At 39.6% G+C, this 22,816-nt stretch overlaps 1 protein-coding gene across 1 annotated transcript in view; it reads right to left on the bottom strand.

Annotated features, from left to right (window-relative positions):
* Nucleotides 1-9,182: 9,182 nt before the first annotated feature.
* Nucleotides 9,183-22,816, bottom strand: part of kazald1 (Kazal type serine peptidase inhibitor domain 1) — a 30,872-nt gene continuing 17,238 nt past the window's right edge. Inside the window, exons 3-5 of the mRNA NM_001100263.1 lie at nucleotides 22,077-22,237; nucleotides 12,702-12,849; nucleotides 9,183-9,594 (exon numbers count right to left, since the gene is read on the bottom strand). Coding sequence (NP_001093733.1) covers nucleotides 9,503-9,594; nucleotides 12,702-12,849; nucleotides 22,077-22,237 — 401 coding nt within the window. The 3' untranslated portion in view covers nucleotides 9,183-9,502. The remainder of the gene's footprint in view (nucleotides 9,595-12,701; nucleotides 12,850-22,076; nucleotides 22,238-22,816) is intronic.

Here is a 22,816-nt window from a genome sequence, read left to right as displayed (position 1 = left end):
TTAATGTCACAACTTGCAGTGCACCAGTGGAATTGAAGAATAGAAGTGGAACTGAAGCCAGGAGTAAATTATACCACCCAGTTATAAAAGCAAATAACCTGCAGATGTGTTTAGCAGATGTATAAGTAGGGCAAGACAATAGGACAAAAATACGGATTACTCTTATTAATGTAGGATTCATTTCTTAGGCTACAGTGAGTTCTTTTTTCAGAAATCAAGGGACCAGCAAAACCATTAGGCTTCATCCTTTACAGATGTGGTTTATGTGGATGTTATTAAGTATTATGAGTATTAAATAGTACATTAAATTTCCTTACAAGCCCTATAAATAACATGGATTAAGTATTTGTGAAAACACCAGTCTGTAATGACATTAAGGAAAGTACAGGGAGCGAAGTGTAATTTTGGATGCTATTTGCTTTATACTTTAACTATAGGGCAGTGCAAGGTGCAAATGAGCACCCCTAATAGTGACCATTCATTGGGCATACTCACACTGCAGGACCAGGCTGTACTTATTTTGTATTGAGGGGGTGGGTGAGAAGCTCAGAATCTGGGGCCGGGGGTCGCCATAATACAATGGAGAGTGTGGTCAGAACAAGCGCAGCCTATGGCAGATCAGGGGTTAAATCCAGAAAAGCATAAGAAGTTAATCCGTTTATGGCATGTAATTACAAACATACTTATGGCATCTGCTTAAAGGAAACCATAACACTGGAGCTTAATGACAGGCTACCTAAATAGAACTCAACTCAATTTTGATCACTTTCAGTGGTTTCTGTCCATCAAACAATAAAAGTGAATTGTTTAATCTCTTTCACTTCACAGCATTTCAATTATTTCAATGAAATTGTTCCCAAATAGGAATATTCTTACCCCCCCACTTTTTTTTTTGCTATAAAATAACTCTTTCCAATAGGGTGATGACATTTTGGTGAAAACATTGCATTGTGGGAAGCACTGTGTTGCAAAAATAAATGGTTGAATACGTGATCTATAAAACATGAGAAGAAAGGAAACATTTTTGCACCTATTGTGCTCTTATTTGAACCATATACGTTTAGAAAGGTGCCAAATATGTCAAAGGCAATAACGAATTATTGCTTTAGCTTTTGTTTCGTATTGCAAGGTTGGGTTTTCCCACTGGGATACTGGATACTTGTTGGGCCCTGCTGAAACCAGCAGCCCCCAGGCACCAATGCTCCCCATTCTGCCATCTTTATTTTTAAAGCAGCTGTGGCCCCAGTCCATCTCTGTAGTAATGTTGTTTATTTTTACTTTATTTTTTTTGTTCAGTTTTACTTTCATAAAATAATACATAATTCTGTATACATACAGTATTTATCAGATGCTTTTAAAATGTAAAATTCTTTGGCCATACTTGCTGGGTTCTTTGGAATCCTTCTGTAGGATTTAGGCTGTTAACACAAACCAAACCCAGAAACAAGACGTTCCTGTCCCATGTAATTAGAAACAGAGATGATAGGATACCTTATGATATTAATTTATAGAATATGTAGTGTGCCTGTAGTTGTTATGAGCTGTTACGCAGTAGAAGTGCGTTGGAGACAGAGTACAGGCACATCCTGCAGGCAGCCATCCAGGGCTTAGTGAAAAGGGGACCACAGACAGTGGAAATAAAGCCCCAGCTTGGGGGGGAAATTGTAAATGGGGAGCAGGCCCGAACTGTGACCCTTCGGTTGTTGAATGAAAATTTCCAGTGTCCCATTGACAGCACTGAAGTTGTCGAACGCATGGTAGGTCATTGCCTTGCCAACACTAATTCCTACAAACAATGATACCATTCATATACAGTACCAAGTGACATCAGGCTTGCTTCTGGGACCACCTGGCTTACTGCTAACAGTGGTGCAATGAGGGCTCACAATAAGGCTTCAGTAAATGGCCCCCAGTGTTTGCAATATTCAGCACCCTTGGCTAACAGAGTCATGTGTAACCTTACACTGTTACCGAACAAAGACCCTCTACTGCCATTGCCACCCACGAAAGCCCTGGCACGTGTTCCTGTGAAATATCAAGTAGCGGTGTCTGATGGTAACCAGCGAGATGCCAATACTTTCTCCATGAAAAACAAATCTTCCATATTAATATGTCTTAAATAAATGGGAAAATGCCAGGGGTGGGTTCCCTGTCTGGTTATTTGAATGGGTGAGTTATAAAGAATACAGAATACCAGTGAAGCTTAAACATTTGCCAGATTTCAGAATCATTACCTGGGCAGGCAATTGTATTAATATTAGAATTTTCAAGTTTTTTGAGAAAACTCCAAAATTTCAAATTTGTACTAATTATAGAGAAACTTTAAATCTCAATAGCTTAAAAAGGTGGGGAAAAAAACTCTTTATTTAAAACAGCTTTGTTTTTGAACTCCCATTGACTTCCACATAAACTGGCCAGCTTTTAGCTCCGGATTGTTTTTTATATTTATGTTTTAAGCTTTTAAAGGAGACATATCCTATAAAAATTATGAATGTACCAGGGAATTATACTCCTCTAGATATAGAAGGATTGTGCCTAAAAAGTTGTGTTACCTGCTGATGTATTGAGAAATTCCACAAAAACCCCACTAGCCCCGCCCCTCTGTTCCACTTCCTGCTGGCTGAATTCTCTGGATGAGCAGGGGAGCCGGCGGCCCTCCGTACCCTGCACTGTAGGATAGGAACCAATCAGCAACTAGGCTGACCTGATAGGGAACTGAAGCCTGTCTGGCAGGGACTGTTAGGACACGCCCACCCTTCATTTCACTATGGACAGAGAAGTGAGAAGATCTATAGGGAGCTCCAATAAAGGGGCCATTTTTACAGAGAGGATTAATGTTTAGCCCAAAGGGAAACCAGCACCGGATATTATTCATAATTGCCTACAGGGTTAGGGGTTTTCCCATTTATCCAATATGTCTCCTTTAATACATCTTTGGAAACTGATTTCTTTTTTATTGCGATAGAATCGGATCTTATTAAAATCTTAAATTTGAAGAGTGAAAAGTGTGTAGACCCACATAAAGTACAGGGGTTATAAGTAGTAAAGAGACCATGTCTACCGCACAAGGCATAGCTTTGCCAAAGCTACCAAATGTCCTCATGTGTAAAGAAATTGACTCTATGGGAGATGGCCTTCCCATAATTCAGAGCTTTCTGGATAAGGGATCCCATACCTGTATATAATATTCCATGTAAGAAAAGAAAGAAAAGAAGAAATGTGGATCTGATTCGTCCTTGCAACTCATCTGACAACTGTAACAATGCCGGAAGCTGTCTGCCTGTTCGGAAACATTGGCCAGTGTGCATGTCGCTTTGTTCTAGAATTAAACAGCATGTTTCCACAGGAACAGAAGATTTTTGGCTGCCAGAATTCTGTACAAATGTCCTCCAGAGAGGCTGTAATTCTCTCCAGATTTGCACTCCTATTTCCTACAAAGTACAGTACTTTTAAGGACAATTTTTCTGCACAGTTGGCACAATGCTAAAAACTGAAGGAAAACCTCATCTCTTTTAGTGTGTCCATCCAGCCTAACATACAGTTTAGCAGCCCTTCCTATTGCATATTCCAATGCCATTTATAGTATTGGGGGAAAAACACACAAACACATGCAAACAATGGTCATCCTTGGCCTGCTGAATGAGAGCACAGAAAAAACATGGCATGGGAGCTGTTAGGTATTGATTATTAGTGAGAGACCACTAGATGGCGCTGTCATATGTAAAACTGTTATGTGTCATTCTGTTCTGCTAGAAATTGCTCTAATATCTGTCTGTCCTTTCTTTCCTCTCAACTTGTTGGCAGTTTAGTCATGTTCTTTTTTAAGTAAGGTTGAGGCCTGGACTGGCAATCTGCAGATTCTGGCAATTACCTGATGGGCTGCTGTAAGATGCCATAGACAGTCACTATTTATTGGGCTGCTGGGGGCTGTTTGGGCCTCTGTGTACTTGAAATACCAGGGCTTATTTTGAAGCCCAGTTCAGCTACTGTGGGCCTTTTCTGTCCTAATTAGGGTTGCCGCCATTTTTTTCTTGTAATACCAGCCTTTGGGTCGGGGGAGTAGGTGGGGCATAACATGCCACAGTGTGGGGAAATGGGCAGAGTGGGTAGGGAAATGGGCAGAGTATAGGAAAGTTGGTACTTACAATTACGTTACGTAAATGTATGATCCCAGCCCTAGCTGGTGATTTACTGGCTGGGATGGTCAAATATGGTAACCCAAGCCCTAATACAAGGTCATATATATATATAGAATATAATAGGAGCAGATATAAGTAGTATTACAGTTAAAGCATGTAAAAGAGAGGTTCATTTTGTTTATTTTGCTTTATTATGCAACCCTTGCCTAGTCATTTTTATTAGGTTTTCATAATTTTCATCATCATGATCATATTTGTCTTCTACTTATTATACCACCAGCAAGTTACACCGCGCTTTGCACTACAATAGTTATAACAATAGCAAACAAGGTTTACAGAATGAAAAAATACAATTGAAGGCCCTGCTACAAGAGCTTCCACTCTAAATGATTATTTTTGAGTGGTTTTATTATTAGCCTCCAGCTTCAACTGAAATGTTTTCTGGTTGTCAGGGTCACTGATCAAAAACCAATAAGGGGTATAGAATTGTGCTGCTTAGGGCTCATGCTGGGAGTAATTCTGCCATTGGAACAAGGTGCACAAGCACAAGTAGGGCTTTACAGCACCTTGTCTGGCCCAGTTGTCCCTAGCCTGCGTGTTCTGAATGACATATACACTTGGAGACATTCCTGGGGGGGCTCTTTGCTATTCATCTCTAGTTACTTCCTATAGCAGCACTGCTGCAAGGTGTTGTTACAGTTACAATGTGTGCAACTCTTGTTACAAAGAACTAGGGTTGCCACTTTTTTCTGTCAATAATACCAGCCTTCGGGCTTTAGGTAGGTTGTAATGTCGTTTTGGGAGTGGGAAATGGGTGGGGAAAGGTGGATGGGGCCAGGAACTGGAGAAATGGGTTATAGGTGGAGCAGAGGGTTGCCCGTGGTTATAAAGGGTTTTCACCAGTGTAGAGAGTCAAGGTAGGAAGGGATTTATAGTGCAAGTACATTGCTGGTAAACTGATCAGGCAGATATCCAGCCCATCCTAACGTATAGCAGACATCATGCAGCTTCATTGCACAACCAGTCAACTCTTGCACAGCTGCAAAGGTCAACATTATAGGGGGCCTTTCACTTACCTACAGTGTGCAAGGTGCAATTTTAAGTACAATCACCTTGTTTTTCCCACAATGCACCACTTTTCCTAGAATTCTGGCATCATTGTGGACATAAATAGGTGATTCTCTTTATGCAATTGTGGTGTGCCTACCGCAGTTGCCAAAATGGATGCTAAGCGAGTGAGCTTCAACGCAAATTGGTCACATTTGCACCAAATATTTTCTGTCTGCCTGGCAACATTTCTCTGTGCCCACTTTTTTAGGTGCACACAGGACACTGAGGGAACCCTGGAACTAATGCCTGGTCAGTCGGCGGCGGTAGCTCCAGGGTTCTCTTGCACTAATAGGCGCAGCAGAGCCCAATTTGGGAGAAAAGTGTGAATTGCCCACTGGGCTTGTGATCGTAAATGTGCCCTTATGTCCTTTATTTGGTGTGTGTGTCTATTGTTTTGTCAGTCCCCTAGGTATTTCATACTACTTATTCCCTATACCCTATATTCCCTTAGACAGCAGAATAAGGATATGGGAAGCAGACCTTTTTCCTTCTATACTGTAATAGTTTGGGTAATTTCAACCACTTTGTGTATTCGATTGAGGACAAGTTTGATAAAAATAAACACTGCTGCCCACAAGCAATCAAACGAAGTAGCTTTTTGTTTTTATGTTTAATTTTAGAACATTTTGGTGAAATGAGCTAACATCTAAGCATTCCGATTGGGCTCTGAATGCTCTATTCATCCATTGGGAAGCAATAATAACATGAGAGTTACATAGGGTTAGAAAAGCAGTTTGACCCCCACAGATGCACATTTAACATTCCCCTCCTGAATTAGTAGCTCAAAAGCTTTCACTCAGGGGGAAGCATGGAATATTACAGGGTTTCTTAACGTTTATCTTATGGGATCAGTATGGGAAATGTCAATTACATGGCATGTTTTAATTACTTCTTTCACTATACGCGCTGCAAAATCTGTTGGCACTTTATAAATAAATGTTAATTATAATATACTAAAAAGTATCATGGAGAATCATGTTAAAGAGGTTGTTCACCAAGAAACGTTTTAGTATGATGTAGAGATTTATATTCTGAGACAATTTGTAATTGGTCTTGTTTTTTTTTTATTTAGCTTTTTTTTGTTTAGCATTTTTCCAGCTTGGAATTTCAACAGATTTCTGGTTGCAAGTAGAGATGTAGCGAACTGTTCGCCGGCGAACTAATTCGCGCGAACATCGGGTGTTCGCGTTCGCGAAAATTCGCGGACTTTTGCTGATGTTCGCCACTTTGGGTTCGCCGCGTTTTTTTTTGGCGCCGCGTTTTTTCGCCTTGGTTTTCCCGCCGCGTTTTTCCGCCGCGTTTTATCGCCTATGCATATACATAGGAATAGCTTGCGTTTTTTTTTTTTTTGGCGGTTTTTTTGGCGGTTTTTTTTTGCGTTTTTTTGGGCGTTTTTTTTACAAAGTATTTTTCAGAGAAATTTTTGCTTGATCCCCCTCCTGCATGCCACTGTCCAGGTCGTGGCACCCTTTAAACAACTTTAAAATCAGTTTTCTGGCCAGAAATGGCTTTTCTAGGTTTTAAAGTTCGCCTTCCCATTGAAGTCTATGGGGTTCGCGAGTTTTGGCGAAAGTCCGCGAACGGGTTCGCGAACATTTTCGGCGATGTTCGCTACATCTCTAGTTGCAAGATAAAATGCCCATTGACACCAATGCCAGAAAAAAAAAACACAGAGAAAAAGTGCCCACCCAGGCTTTAATAAATGTGCCCTTGCAGTTTGCAAACGGACCTTTCATTAAATTGCCTGCTCCTCCACTTTATCATTAAAGGACCATAGACTTACTATGCTGCACCTACGTTTATATGTGTGTTTCCATCCGAAGTATTTACATGAAACAACTCAATGTTATTCATACCCTGTATTCTGTTTTATTCCCCCGGCTGTGAGGAAGCCATACTCAACTGTGTTTTCAGTCACACATTTTGGTCATTTTATATATTTATGATAATAATTATGATTTTCTTCTTATTCCCACTAGACTTTCTGTACGATGTGGATGGTTATGAACCACATAAACCACATCAAGCTCTGATTTCCAACATAAATAGCTCCCTCGCACCCACGGCGTAATTAGGAGCTAAAGCAGGTATGTGTAATGAAATCTCTTTGCATTTATATAGCAATGAAACACTCAGTCAAAAACACCCCCAAATGAAATGCAGGTTAAAGCCATGTCCCCCTGCCAAAGTCAGCAAACAGCTCAGTGCCAAATCTGAGAAGTCGCCTTGGCACTTGTAGCAAATCCATAAGGGATGAGGAAATCCAAAGTCTGAGCCAGATGTTCCATGAAGGGAGTACGTTTGAAACAAAAAGCATGTTTCTGCCATTTTTTTTAACATACATCACCTCCATACACCTTCTGTTCCATTACCGACAGTATGTCATAGGGCTGCCCGTCAGCTTTTATGCAGCATCCATACTCACCTCCTTCTGCTTAACAACATCCCTGGTTCTGATCCCAGATACAGCTGTCTGCTTACCAACTAAACCTGTTATCTGTTCCATAATTCAACTGCTGATACAGCCTTTCCCTTTCTTCCAGTCTTGCATGGCAATGTCTGTTCTCTACAGGAACCACATACAGAACATATCTCATTTACTCCCTTACACATGTAACACTGTTTAGAAGATGGGATACTATTACTATTTAATTACCTCTACCTGACTTGTTGAACCTCTGACTTGGCTGGGCAAATGGCAAGTCACAACTCCCTTCAACTTTTGGTACAGCATTTGTTATGTGGGGCTCTTTCTCTCAGGTGGGCCCTTGCTGTACAGATGGAGGGCTAACCATGTTGCTAGCAGATGCTCATGGCGGTGACTTGCTCCAGGAATCTCCTATACTTGAGCCAAACCACTTAAGTAACACCACCTGATACTAACCCTCCAGAGCCAAATGTTCCAACAACTCCACATTGGAGCTTCAGGCTGCTCTACTAGCTACCCTAGTCCTATCTCTCACTGCTAAGCTATTACAGATGTTTCCTGATACTATGTTCTTCCTGCACCTCAAGTTCTCCAGCACCAATTATCCCCAACTATAGTCCAAAGAGGCCAAGAACAAGGTGACCTGCCTTAGGAACCCTGACACCCCTGGCCACTAGTGGTCAGCAAACACTCACACCTAGGCAAACAGCTTCCCCTCCCAACAGCAGAACAGGAGCAACCCTTAGTTGGCATAATCCTAATGGGGAGTGCTTGAAGTAAATCTTCTGGATTTTTGTGCTTTGCACGTGCAGTTTTTTGGTTCTGTAAATGACCCATATGATGTTATATTATGTACCCTTAACCTTACAGTTAGAAGCTGCAGCTTACCTTTCTGTAGCGCTTTCTTCTGTTTTCAAAATTATTTTGGCAGCACCTTGGAGCAGGTCATAGTATATCTATAAAATGTTCTAACGAGAACTACAGGTATGGGATCAGTTATCCAGAAACCATAACCACAAAGGCCAGGGAGCTACGGCCAAAATTTACACCATATTTTTGATGATATATCGGCCAATGATGTAGGGGAGGTTGTGGGGCAAAGAGGGGACAGAATCATGACAATGTAGGGGGCCAGCTGGGCAATGAAGGGACAGCAGAGATCTAACTGCCTGGTAGTGCCCCCTTTGATGTTACTCTTACACTGCATGGGATTGTGCCTATTACTGAGAAGGTTGTGATTACTGGAATAAAAAACTGAAAATAAAGGCTGGCGCAGACAAATGCAATCGGACCTATACACAGGCACTGAAATAAGTGACTGGGAGTCTCCAATCATTAAAAGCCACATTCCTTTAGCCAACCATTGTAACGCACATAAACAGTTACACTAGTGACTGACTTGGTTCCAACAACCATTGCCAACAAGCAATAAAACAAACACAGTCTGCAGCTTGCAAAGGACACTGGGTTCTCACCGGAAAATAATCATTAAATAACCAATATCAGGCATTTTATTAAAATCTTTTATTTGGTATATACATAGTTAAAACACATTTTACCATGGCAGTTCCACATAAGAATGAATATCCCTTGTCTGTGTGCAATGGAAACTCGGATTTGACGCCACTGCACTTATACATCCCAAAACCCTTCAGGCAATTTATAAAGCTTGCAAATACTTATAGAAAAAGCTGGTCCAAAAATGTAAAGTGCTATTTTTTTTTGTACCTCGATCCAGAACTTTGATGCATTTAAATATTCATTTTACTTTGAATGGAAATATACATTAGAAGTAACATAATAATGTCAATAGGGTTAGTAAGCTTCAGTAATAATCTGAATCCTCACTGTCGGCGTCCTCTTCAAATAAATGATCGCGAGGCTTGGGCAGAGACAGGCCAGTCATGTTCAGCTGATCTGAAAAACAAAATCGATGTCTTACTAAGTGGTATAATATATTGAGAATAACCCCCTGTTGTAAAAAATACGGGGAGGCGAGTCATATTTGACAACAGAGGGTATATAATTTATTATAATACATATGTTTCAGTGAGTCATGTGACACAATGATATCACTAAGCACAGATGATAACTAACAACATCACTAAGGACATTATTTACAGGATATTCATGCTCTTGTGTATTAGTGTATATTTTTTATTATTAGGGGCCATTTATGTTCCAGAAGGCATTGCGCAAAGTGAAAAAATGGCTGCAATTGAAGTCTTCTGGCATTTAGGATTTCTGTAGGTCTTTCCATACCCTTTCGGAGCGCAGAGATGTGCAGCCAGCGCTGTATTGGCAAAGAGGGGGGAGATTTTTAGGAAAACACTATCCCACTCCTTCCTATCCCCTAAACTATAGGCCCAGTCCTTAATGGCAGGCAGTAAGAACAGAGCTGGCCTTCAGTGCCAGTCTGCAGTGCATGAGGTACCACCATTCGACTTCTTCTTATCAACCAGGGCAAGGGGCGGGTCCATGATGTCATGGGCGGGACATGAAGTCAGTGGGCCACATTTGAGAGGAAATAGTTTGTGGGCAGGCTAGAAAGGGGCAGGCTGGGGGCGTATCAGAGGCAGGCTGGGGGCAGATGACAAGGTATTGCAAGTTTACTGGCAACTACATTGCCAGTAAATTTGTAATAAGGCCCTGGCTAGTATTTTAATGGCTAGAACGGTGAAATACTAGCCAGGTTACAACCCTACTTGCATCCAAAGCAAGAACCTTTTAGCCCTGGCTCCCACTCGCCACAGCCTGTTTAGCAATGGCAACCTATTTGGGAAATTAGAGCAAGCCAGGATGGGTGAGAGCGGAGAGACTATACAGTAACTATTTTTTTTTATTATTACGCAACCCCCTCGCAACTTCGCCCTGGGCATTTGCCTATTCTGTCTCCCCCCAATTTCTAGTCCTGCTGCACTCAGCATTCCCAGGGGTGCAAGTGTTGTTAGATGAACACAAAGCAGTACACTCTTGCACCCCAGGAAAACAATAAGGACCCCTATATTATAATTAGTATTATTTTAAGTAGTTATTCATAAAGGGTTAATATTTTCCATATGCTTGGGTGCTGGTAAAATGTGTGCATGTACTGAAGGCGAAGGATACTACACTAATAGTATGTCTAGGTCATTTTGAAAGTCAGTGGAAAAATATTTATCCTGTCGTAAGAATGTATGTTTCTTTCATGAGCAAATGTATGGCATGCATGCAGTGTCAAGGCCCAGCTGTGAGTAGCTGAACAAGAGGAATCTTGAAGGAGATATAATTTAATTTCAGGAGAAAGAAATCTGTATGCCTATGAAATCTAAGGAGATTGCAAAACCCACATACAGTAACTATTTACAGAACAAGAGGGAAGACATTATATTCAGCAAAGAGAACATGGCTCCAGGCAGCTTGCTTTGGGGGAATCTACTATACGGGGACCAGACTGGCGGCGGATGCCTGCATATTAAAATCAGGCATCCTCCATCCCCAGGGAAAAGGCCAAGCTAAACCAAATTCTTTTTTTTTAAGTGAAAACAGAATAATTACTGTGTTTTACATAAATGCTTCTGTGAGCACTTCTTCCAGGTTTCCTCAAAAAAAGGAAGCACCGGTTCTCACATTCCGTTTATTCTGGAAACAGGATTGCCTCATTGCGATAAGTAAACATAATGCTACTGATCTGGAACAGGCATTGTAAACATTGCAACTTAAATTGGTAGCCAATGAATGTTAAGTGTTTGTTAGGTTGGCTTCTGACAAGAACTAGCCTTCACAAAAAGAACTAGTCTGCTAACTACTATGTTTTTCTCCCAAGAACGGTTTTATTTACCATATAGGCACAGAGGGCCTTTCTACATAAAAATGGTAAATAAAATGGTAAATAGTTCATGAAGATTCCCAGCCCTCTGGCAGATACGTATGTGTAGATCCGGCAGTAGAGCCTTGTATAGCAATGCTGTTTGCTCAACAGATTGGTTTATATCATATGAAGTGGCTTATTAAAGATCTTATCTTACCAAACTGATATATTTATACTGGTAAATATTGTCTTAAACCATGAGCCACCATTTTGGGATGGGCTGTGGGCACCTTTAGAGATCAATTGATCTCTAAAATAATGCAGCTCTAATTGTAACAGGAAGTAGTGTAGGAGTAAAAGACTTTGTCCATTATGTGCCCTAACATTTATGTGTGCAATGTGAATTGTATGATCCCAGGGGGCAGTCCTTAGCTAAAGCGTAAACTTAAGAAGTAGGGTAGAAATGTTGTGCATTATGTTTTGGGCTTCTGTACCAGCCCAAGGCAACCCCAGCCCTTTAGCAGGGAAGATCTGTGCCCCCAAATATGCCCCAGTAGCCCCCCATCTTCTTTTCTGCTGATTCCCTGCACATGCTCTGTGCTGCTGTCACTTACTGAGCTTAGGGACCCACTCATAATATACTGTATATACAGAATACAAATATCATGCTGCAAGGTTAATTAGTAAATAATACAGATAATTACTGCATTGAAGCTCTAAAAGCAGTGAAATTAGCATCAGCCCTGTGGCATGACCCTCATTTTCTGCTTGGTAATTTGCTTTGACCACTAATTTTAGCTTCTCAACAGCTGCCCAGAGCCCCCCAAGCATGTGAGACACTAATAACAAAATCAAGTGTGGTAAACCCGCTGTGACAATTTTGAAAGCCTGGATCATTGCTGCTATAAAGATGCTGAACCTTTAGGCTGGTTTAATAAATCAGTATTTAAAATATGGAATTTTTAGCCATACTCATTGTTAGGGTTTAGTCCTCCTTTAAATAGCAATTTAGCAAATAGTATGGCACATACTACTAAATATTATATTGTTAGGAAATTAATTGATTGAGAGACCTACATTGTTCAGGGTATAGTTTTCCTTTAATGTAAAACACTAGGAACAATATGGAGGTTCATTCTTTCTAACCTGTTGCCCCATGTTTTGTACTTCTTCTCCATATTTATTTATTGTACATGTACATGGAATGCAAACAACTGTTACATCTTTATTTTACCTGGAGTAATAACCGTGAGAGTTGCTCCTGCCATAACTTCCCCGATTTTATTCTTGGCCAAGCATTTGTACGTTCCTTCATCACTAGTACGAACGGATTGAATCTGCAGCCATCCAGTCACTTCATACTTCTGCGGGCCTCCCCTAAACTAAAACATAAACTGTATATGAACAAAGTAGAGTATTGCGATAACACATTACTGCTTATTCAAGTTTACTGTTGATGAACTTTTGATGAGTTTGGCAACTTTGCAGTATCCCAAGCAAACAAGCAAAGCAAAGGTAAAATACATAAGTCCCAAATTTGCCACTTCTGTGCTGGTTGCATGTCTTGGAAAAAGTCTCTTATGCACAGGACATTTTTACAGGCTGATCCTCCGCCATTGTAAATTTATAGAAGAGGGATATTCATAACCAACAACAATTTATAAAGGTGTAAGACCACTATTAAAGGGACAGTATCCTGCTTTTTCAGCATGTTTTTTGTTATATATTCACAGAGCAATCAGGGAAACAGAAGATTATCTAACTTAAAGATCCCAGCTTAGAGTATCAGGGTCAGACTGACCAGCAGGATACCAGGAGAAAAACCTTGTGGGCCCGGCCCTGCCAACCCAAGCCTTTCTGGGCCCCTCCCACTACTATGCTCTGGGGCTGCTTCCTCTTCTTTGCTCCAACCAGGAGAGATAGCAGGGAGCAGTCTCCTAACATGCTCTGCTGCCTTAGTGAAGGGATCACAAAAATGACAAAGGTATCAGGCTTAGATTTAATGTCCCTGATCAAGTCTGCTGTTGGGATCCGGGCCATTTAAGGTGGAAAGCCTTAGGACATAATTCTACTTGGCCAGCTGGTCCTCCATAGTGGTGCATCATTTGATACTGCTGCATTGTTGTTTATCTGCATGTCTGCCATTCCAGCTGCAATTTGTGACTATTGATAACACTGCATTTCTATTGTCTTGGACAATAAAGTTGTTAGTTTCAGTTTGCTGCAAAAGAACTCCTGGCGTCCTTCTTTTCCATCACTAAATTACATCTGGCAGTTAAAGGTATAGATCAACAACACCATCCATACATACTCTTCCACAAAGTGCAGGCCCATCTTGTGGAAAGGGAGTCTAATGTACCCAATGCTCTAACCTATCTAGCTAGAGTCTTTCTGCATTACAGCCAATAAGGGGTTACACTACAAAAGAATAGAAGTTGGCTGTATAATAATGTTATAAAATACAAAGGGGTTTGTGGGAGTACTCCAATATTTAAAGTATAAACAAAGTGGAAGTATGACTAAACTGGCAAAAAAATCGCTTCAAACACTCAAAAATGTGAATTAATAAATGCATATACGCTGGCAGGGTAGTTTATTAGCAATTTCTAATACAGAACTGACGAACACAGGCAACACTGTAACTGTCATTTTTACTATTTGTATAAACTGCTTGTTATAGAGTAACATCAGCTGTTCATATAAACAAGCAGAGACGCCTCCAGTAAGAATCATCCTTACTGGATATAAGTCATTCATGACTCTTTTTCAGCATATATGGATTTGCTACGAAATTCCACATTTTACCATTGGTGAACTGGAGCAAAAATTTGCTGCGCCACTAATTCGCAGAGTGAGGAAAAAAAAGTAACAGTTACATGAAAAAAGTTGCCTAGTAGAGGCATTTCACATAATTTTCACCGTTTCGCAACATTTTTGGCAAAACAGGACAGATTCACTCATGTCTATTACACTATAATCACATTTCTGAAAGGGGGCATTATTCTGTTGTTCAGAACTAGAAAAAAATGTGTTTCTTTAAAACCAAGAACAGAGAGCCAGTATGGAATATATCTACTTATTTTTCAGTTATATGTAGAGATAAAATATATAAATGAACATAAGTTAACATTATTAAGAAAAATAGCCAGTGACAAAAAAGACACAGTAGCAACATTTTCCCTTTAAAACAAAGGAGGGAGCAAATCACACAAAGCAAAATATCCCCCCCCCCCTAAAGTGCCTCTGATTGAATATACTGTGGCTTTCTGATCTGTGCATATATTCAAAGAATGGGTACTCTGGGGATACTCTGTATTTTCTTTTCTTCCACATTTCACCACATTGACTGACTTTAGTGGAAACACAGAGGCTCCACTTTCATGTTTCCAGCTGTACTAGAGCAAACCATGGTAAGCCACAAACATGGCACAAATTCTGAGAAAAACAGATGATGTCAATACTTTAAAAACACTTAAGAAATATAATACATGTTTAGGATAAATTTATATAAAACATGAAATTTGGATCCAGGAAATCAAGACTGGCTGCTGGATCACCCACAAAAAAAGCCCAGCAAAGCCATGACTGAAGTGCAGTTTCAACATATTTTCAATACGGACCAACTTCTCCAGTTTGGGGACCCTGCAAATAGGTTTGCCTTATACCGGGCAGCAAAGATGGCACCTGGGGGGCAGGGTAATGACAATATAGGGCAGAAGATGGGGGGAGGGAAATGGGCTGGTGGGGCAGGGAATAAATGGGGAAATGGGCAAAGCAAAGGGCCCCTGCTGGTATAAGGGGAATTGGGCAGCGGAGATTGCTCGTAATTTTGTAATACTGGCCCAGAATTAGCTGTTAATGTACTGGCTAAGCCGGTCAAATACCAGCAACATGACAACCATAACTGCACACTAGCAACTATAGAGATAACTAATCTAATGTTGTAGTATTAACCATAATAAAATCATTTAACCCAGTTCAAAAATGGGTCCCAGTTTTTCATCATATATAAATAAAATTTCCACCCACATTTGATAACAGGACTAAGATTTTAAATTATTATTATTAACATTTATTTATAAAGCGCCAACATATTCTGTAGCACTGTACATTAATTCTGTATCTTATTTGGGTTCTTGTGGCTAAATCCCAGATATTTTCTGGGTCTCATTCAAATAAGGTTAAGAAACACTGCTGAACTACATTTAGGCCATAAGCAGTTTGTCTGGCACTGCACCTACCCATCCCTTTGGTACAGCACCAGCAATCACATGAACCCAAGAATTCAGTCTTCAGCCAAGAGCCGCTCAGTTTCCACCAAAATATCCCTTTCCCTGACAATCACTGGCGAAAAATGTCTCTGCCTACATTTAGAATAAAGGCAAACATTTATGTATATGTTGCTCTAAGTTCATAGAACATTTTGCAATATTAATAAATATGAATATAATGTGTTTTGTTGCTTTGCAGTCACAATGCATTTGAAATCAGTGTCCAGTTTTTAAACTAGCCAACAGGAAGATTATTCTTTTGTTTCTAATGATCCAACAGCTGCAAGTTACTGAACCCGGAGCAAATCCCTTAAAGAAGAACTAAAGCTTAATTAAAGAAATAGGCTAAACAGGTTGTACTTAATGTTTTGGGGTTCTGTACCAGCCCAAGGCACCCACTACCCTTTAGCAGGGAAGATCTGTGCCCCCAAAGATCCTCCAGTAGCCCCCCATCTTCTTTTCTGCTGATTCCCTGCACATGCTCTGTGCTGCTGTCACTTACCTGAGCTTAGGGTCCAACTCACAATATACTGTATATATAGAATATACTGTAAATGTCACAATATAAGGCTGATTAGTAAATGATGCACATTATAATACATGGCAGCACTGAAACTAGTGCAGTTAACAATGTAATTTAATAATCAGCCCTGAGCATCAACTTCTATGACAGAAAAAACTTCACTTTCAGCTTGATAATTTGAGGCAACCCCTAAATGTAACAGCTGCCCAGAGCACACTGAGAATGTGCAGTGTCACTACCAAAATCCAAGATGGAGAGCTCCTGTGACAAGTTTGAAGGTTTAAATCATTACTATTACAAAGATGCTGAACATTTAGGCAGGTGCAATAAGTTCAATATATAAAATATGGTATTTCTACCCATATTCATTTTTAAAAAGAAATTAAAAATAACTAAACGTCTAGAAGTACGTTGATAAGAATATTATATACATACAAGAATATTAGGGGTTGGGCGGTGTAACACTATTATGCATTAGTAAATTAAAACAGAAATAACAAGACTATTTTAATTTAAGAACAGGCATGGAACTTGAAATCAAGATAACCATTGGAACAAATAATTATTGAGGAATGTGTTTATGTCAATGCTGCATAGATCCATTTCCTGTACATTATCTGCTTCACATTTAGTCCCAGCAGAAGACAACAAAAGGGGCTCTATGTGTCAAATACTTTCTTTTGTATTACTTCTGTTGCTTCTAGAATCCATCTCTATAGTTGCTGGACTTCATGCTTTAACTCCTAATTAGGTGCTGGAGAATGCTGGGGGTTGTAGTCTAGCTTCAATCCTTTGGGTGAAGCACCACTGCTGTGAAAGTCATATGTCCCTGTTACTGTTGTGTTCATGTACTTCTAAAGCAGGGATCCCCAACCTTTCTTACCTGTAAGCCACACTCAAATGTAAAAAGAGTTGGGGAGCAAAAAAAGCATGAAAAATGTTCATGAGGGTGCCAAATAAGGACTGTGATTGGCTATTTGGTAGCTCCTATGTGGACTGACAGCTGACATGAGGCTCTGTTTGCAGTACAACTGGTTTTTATGCAACCAAAACTTGCCTCCAAGCCAGGAATTCAGAGATAAGGGCTTTTGAGCAACTGGGAGCAACATCCAAGGGGTTGGTGAGCAACATGTTTCTTACGAACCACTTGTTGGGGTTCACTGTTCTAAAGGCATCACAAAAGGGTTCACTAGGAATACAGATATTTCATTAAAATTATTTATTAAACCTGAAAGGGTGTTCTGCTATCTCTACTAAACATTTTTCAATCATATTAATCTTTCTAAAAATACTAGAGGTGAGGAAAGTTGAGACATACATAGGCTTTATATATATATATATATATATGTATACAGTATAAGATGGAGACAGTTTATGATCTCCAGTCTGCTTGTAAGAGAGAGATAACGTCTGGTCGTGGCAAGAAAACAGCTTCAGGGTGGTCTTTCAGACTCAGTGGAACATGAAAACTCAATATTTAGGATGATTTATGTGCATGATGGCTGTTGGGATAGATTAGGAGAAGATGGGATCCCATCTGCACATGGCTGGACATGTGGTGTCTGCAATTCCTAGTTATTAATAAGGCATGAGCTTTCTCTGAATAATGTGCCTTTATGTAAGCACAAAATCCAACCTGGGATAAGTTGAGTAGTCCTACACCTTTGTTTATGGTTTAGTTTATTCTTTCAGCATGAAGCAAAACTTGTAGCTATATATATCTGAGCCTTAAACATCATTAAGCATGTAAAAGTAGGCAGAAGAACGAAGACGCCAAGCTCATCCATCAAAAGTGGATCATTATAGCGTGAGCAGCTGCAGTATACGTGATCACTTAAGTCTCGAAAAAATAAAGGTTTGGGAAAACAAGTAAAAAACTAGGGAAATCAGCACTGCAAAAAAGTAAGAAAAGGTAGCCCATCCATTGTGTATATATATAGAAATACAGTATGAAACTTCAGTGTTAGACAATCAGCAGAACTATCTATCCATCTATCTATCTATCTATCTATCATCTATCTATCTATCTATCTATCTATCTATCCATCTATCTATCTATCTATCATCTATCTATCTATCTATCCATATCTGTCTGTCTGTCTATCTATCTGTCTATATCTATCTATCTATCTATCTATCTATCTATCTATCTATCTATCTATCATCTATCTATCTTTCTATCTATCTATATCTATCTATCTATCTATCTATCTATCTATCTATCTATCTATCTATCTATCTATCTATCTATCTATGCCTTCTCAATAGTGATAAGGAAATCTGCCCCATTTCACTTCACCAAAAAACTGCTGAAAGCTTTGCAACTTTTTTGATGAGACCGTGACTTTTTCCTCACTTGGCAAATTTTGGTTTTGCAGCAGTTTCGTGAAAAAAATTGCCAATGGCAAAATGTGGAATTTCAGTGTGAATTCATACCTGGCGAAAAATTTCGTACATCACTACCTCTCAATAATTAGATGTTAATGGAGAAAAGAGTGGCTTGTTTTGCTCTAAGTAACAGAAAAAAGATGAACTCCCCATACTGACAGCTCTAAATAAAACAAGTTATTTTGGAATTCTTTGGAAAGTGCTCAACTCAAAAATAAAATGGCAAAGCCGGGCCAGTGCTTGCTTTATTGCTTCCTGATCATTAATCAGTAATGCACCACAAGGTGACTTTTATCACTCACTGATGGCAGATGATGTTCCATTGCCATAATTACATTTATACACATCTCAGCATCCCAAAAAAGCTCCTCCAGTCAGAGGAACCTGGCAGTGCATTACTGATGGTGCACAGAGAAGACGTAATGGCCAGAGTGAGCAATTTTGCTTTGGGTTTTATGTTGTTTTTTGTGTTCTTGATTGGAAGAAATGAGAACAGAGAATATGGATACCTTCAAGAGCTCCTAAAAGAAGAGAAGGAATTGGTTGTAACCAATTTGTCTATCACTGAGCCCTGTACTACAGTATCTTCATCTCCTCTTTATACCGAGAATGAGGATTCCAGCACCGATGAAGCTGGCTCTCGTGTGGGAAACCTTCAAAGTTATGTTTGTCTATTAATAATAATGCTGGTCCTTCCTTTGATTACTGCTGTCCCAGTTGGAGTTATCTTGTGTTGCCTGATATGGGAGCTGATTAAGGAACATTTGAAGCACAACAAAACAGCAGAAGTCGATATGGAAATGCAAGAGTTTAACCCAAGCCGTCAAGTGGATTCTGAAGCTACCCCTCTATCCAGCATCCAACAAGATACAAGAAAGTAACACAAATCAGAAACGTACCGGACACTGAAACTGTGAATGACTTTGTAATTTATGTTTTGCCTGTTCTGTTCTTAACTCTCACTTCCTGCTGCTTTCTCTTCCCTTATTATACATTGGCACGGCACAATAAACACATTAAAGAACACCAGCTTGGGCCAGTTTTACTCTATAAGCTTTATAACAATGCCAAATGCTGTATATTCCCTAATATATATTTTGAGTTGCAGACATAAAGTCAATCATGTCCATGTAAATATCACCGACAATATCAAATGAGTTTCTTTCTCTCGAGAGGTGATAATATATGCAATAGACACAGCTGTAGGACAACAAAACTTAAGCCTAAGTTGCCTAAGCTACTCCCTTGGAAAAGTATTTATATTTAGTCTAACATATAATTCTCAGCATATTCACATTCAAACAGAAAATAGGGCACCTGTGGTTCTAAACCAGGAACAGTTTAGAACATGGATTCTAGCACTGAACCTTTTTGTAAAGTTCTAGAATGTGTATTTGTAGCAGCTTGTCAACTCTGGAGTGTAGGTTACTCCAAGTGCTGCAAAAATAGCAGCTGGTCGACATTACAGTTTATATTATTTATAGTATTTATATGGTTATGGTATATACAGAGTGCTCTTGATTTTTCTTTGTTCTGTACATAATCTGCCTCTGTAAATAATCTTCATATCAGAAAGATTATATATAGTGCCTATCCTTCAAAGAGGCCTTAATTTCTGATTGCATTCTGTTAACGCCAGGGTCATACAGTTCTGCTGTCTATACCACATAAGGCTATTTTGTTTGCTGGACACATTATTTTTCTGCAGAAAACATGGTACAGGTATCAGACCTGTTATCCAAAATGCTTGGGACCTGGGGTTTTCCAGATAAGGGATCTTTCCCTAATTTGGATCTCCATACCTTAAATCTACTAAAAAGTCATTTAAAGAGTAAATAAACCCAAGAGAATTGTTTTGCCTCCAATAAAGATGAATGATATCTTAGTTGGGATCAGATACAAGGTACTGTTTTATTATTACAGAGAAAAAGGAAATCAGTTTTAAAAATTGGAATTATTTGCTTATAATGGAGTCTATGAGAGATGGCCTTTACATATTTCAGAACTTCCTGGATAACAGGTTTCCGGATAACGGATCAAATACCTGTATAAATATAACCTAAATATACTGAAACAGAAGAACAGTCACTGTGACATTACAAATGAAACACAACAGGCCTGTTCTGTGCTTGAATGGAATGTGATAATTAACTGTGCAATGACATCCCATGTAAAATCCTTTGTGTACTCATTAGCTCAGACTGCGGAATGAGTAAAAAAAAAAAACGTGGCTGCAGCATAAATCATAGAACATAACACTGAGGTACAAAAAGTTAAGAATACTGGCTTCAGTATGGACCTTTGTCTTTATAATTATAAGTGACATACATCCATGTGGTTTGTATAAAATCAGAAAATTATTCAGAAATATCAAGGATCACTGCTTTGCTGATGAGGCTGTAGCTCTCTGGCCTACAGAACCAACTGCACCATAACGCTTGCAATTTTATATTAGAATTAGAAATATAATTATGTAACCCCTATTTGGCTGTATTAGTCAATATGTCCAGTTAGGATAGAGCACGGGGTACATGTGACTCTGTTTCACAGGATGGGCCTTCGCAATATGGAAGGTGTTATATGGAGGGTGTTGTATAACTACACCTTCCACTGCTGGGTGTATGTGTAAAGTGCAAGAATTAAACAAGTGGACACCAGGAGCTCTTGCTGATGAATTAAATAACAGGTTTATTGATGCACAAAATGTAAAGAGGCAGGGTTCAGCAGATATACTCACAGACCATGAGGATTTATAGCAAGGCAGATGGTACAGATAATATACTAAACCAGTTAGGCACCACTGTGGAAGTTCTAGGGGAAGTAGTTCTTTATCCTTAGCATATTACCCTTATTGGGCCGGATCCCAAACCGCCAATGATGGTTCAGGGATTTACACTGACCTGCAACCTGTATTATAAAACCGTGGTCCCTACAATAAGACAACAGTGCCTGTAAAGGAGAACTAATCCTCTATCCTCGATGGAGCTTAAAACTACTCTTACTAAATAAGCTGTCTATGTCACGTGGTTACACATGTTATGACTTAAGATAGTCTGCCTAGCTATTCACTCATTCACGGGGTCTCCAAGGGTGCTGGTCTCCCTTGGGGCCTAAACTTCTGGTCCGTTGTGGATCCCAGGCTTCAAGGAGCTTCCACACAGAACAATTGCTGCAGGCCAAGAAGGCAGAAACACCCCTTTCCTAACACTATATCAAAGTGTGGTAGGGAGTGGTCTAGCCTTGGGCCAATAACAGGGTATATGTTAATACCAAATATGATACATGGGTCTTTGCCCAGTAACAGGAAAAGAACAAGTGTAGGGCTTAAAGCCATAGGGCACAGTAACCCTATGGGCCCCTACAATTACAATACATAAAAGACCAAAAAAAGAGATAATCTATTTCTAATGATGAACTACACGCATACCTGGACAGAAATGTGGGGATCATCTCCTGGAAGTAGCATTTCTGCTCCATCTTTCCTCCATTCTATAGAGGCCATTGGATAGGCAAAGACTTCACAGCCAAAAATGGCATCCTTTCCGGTAATATTCCATATATCATATGGCGGAGATAGGATCTGAGGTGCTGTGTTGGGGTAAATTTAAACAATTAGGAAGATGAAGGAAAAAGATACAGGTGCTTTTTAATACAGGTATGGGACCTGTTATCCAGAATGCTCAGGACCTGGGGTTTTCCGGATAAGGGATCTTTCTGTTATTTGGATCTCCATACCCTAAGTCTGCCAAAATAATTTAAATATCGAATAAACCCAATAGGATTGTTTTGCCTCCAATAAGGATTAATTATATCTTAGTTGGGATCAAGTACAAGGCACAGTTTTATTATTACAGAGAAAAAGGAAAAATAAATTATTTTATAAATTTTATATGCTTATGATGGAGTCTATGGGAGATGGCCTTTCCATAATTCGGAACTTTCTGGATAACAGGTTTCCGGATAAGGGATCCCATACCTGTATTAGCATTTTCCTTTTAAGTAGGCAATATCTCTGTAGGGTACATTATCATCACAGTTTGCTTGTCACCTAATATGAACACATAAATAGACTTTTTTTCAGAAAAGTCCCATGTGACCTTATTTGAGCCTACTTTTTTTTACCAATGGGATAAAGATACAATAGATACAGGTCTAATATTTGGGTTT

The sequence above is a fragment of the Xenopus tropicalis genome, chromosome 7, assembly GCF_000004195.4.
Source record: "Xenopus tropicalis strain Nigerian chromosome 7, UCB_Xtro_10.0, whole genome shotgun sequence".
Lineage (NCBI taxonomy): Eukaryota > Metazoa > Chordata > Amphibia > Anura > Pipidae > Xenopus > Xenopus tropicalis.
The sequence above is the reverse complement of the archived record's forward strand: the minus strand, read 5'-3'. Positions and strand labels throughout refer to the sequence as shown.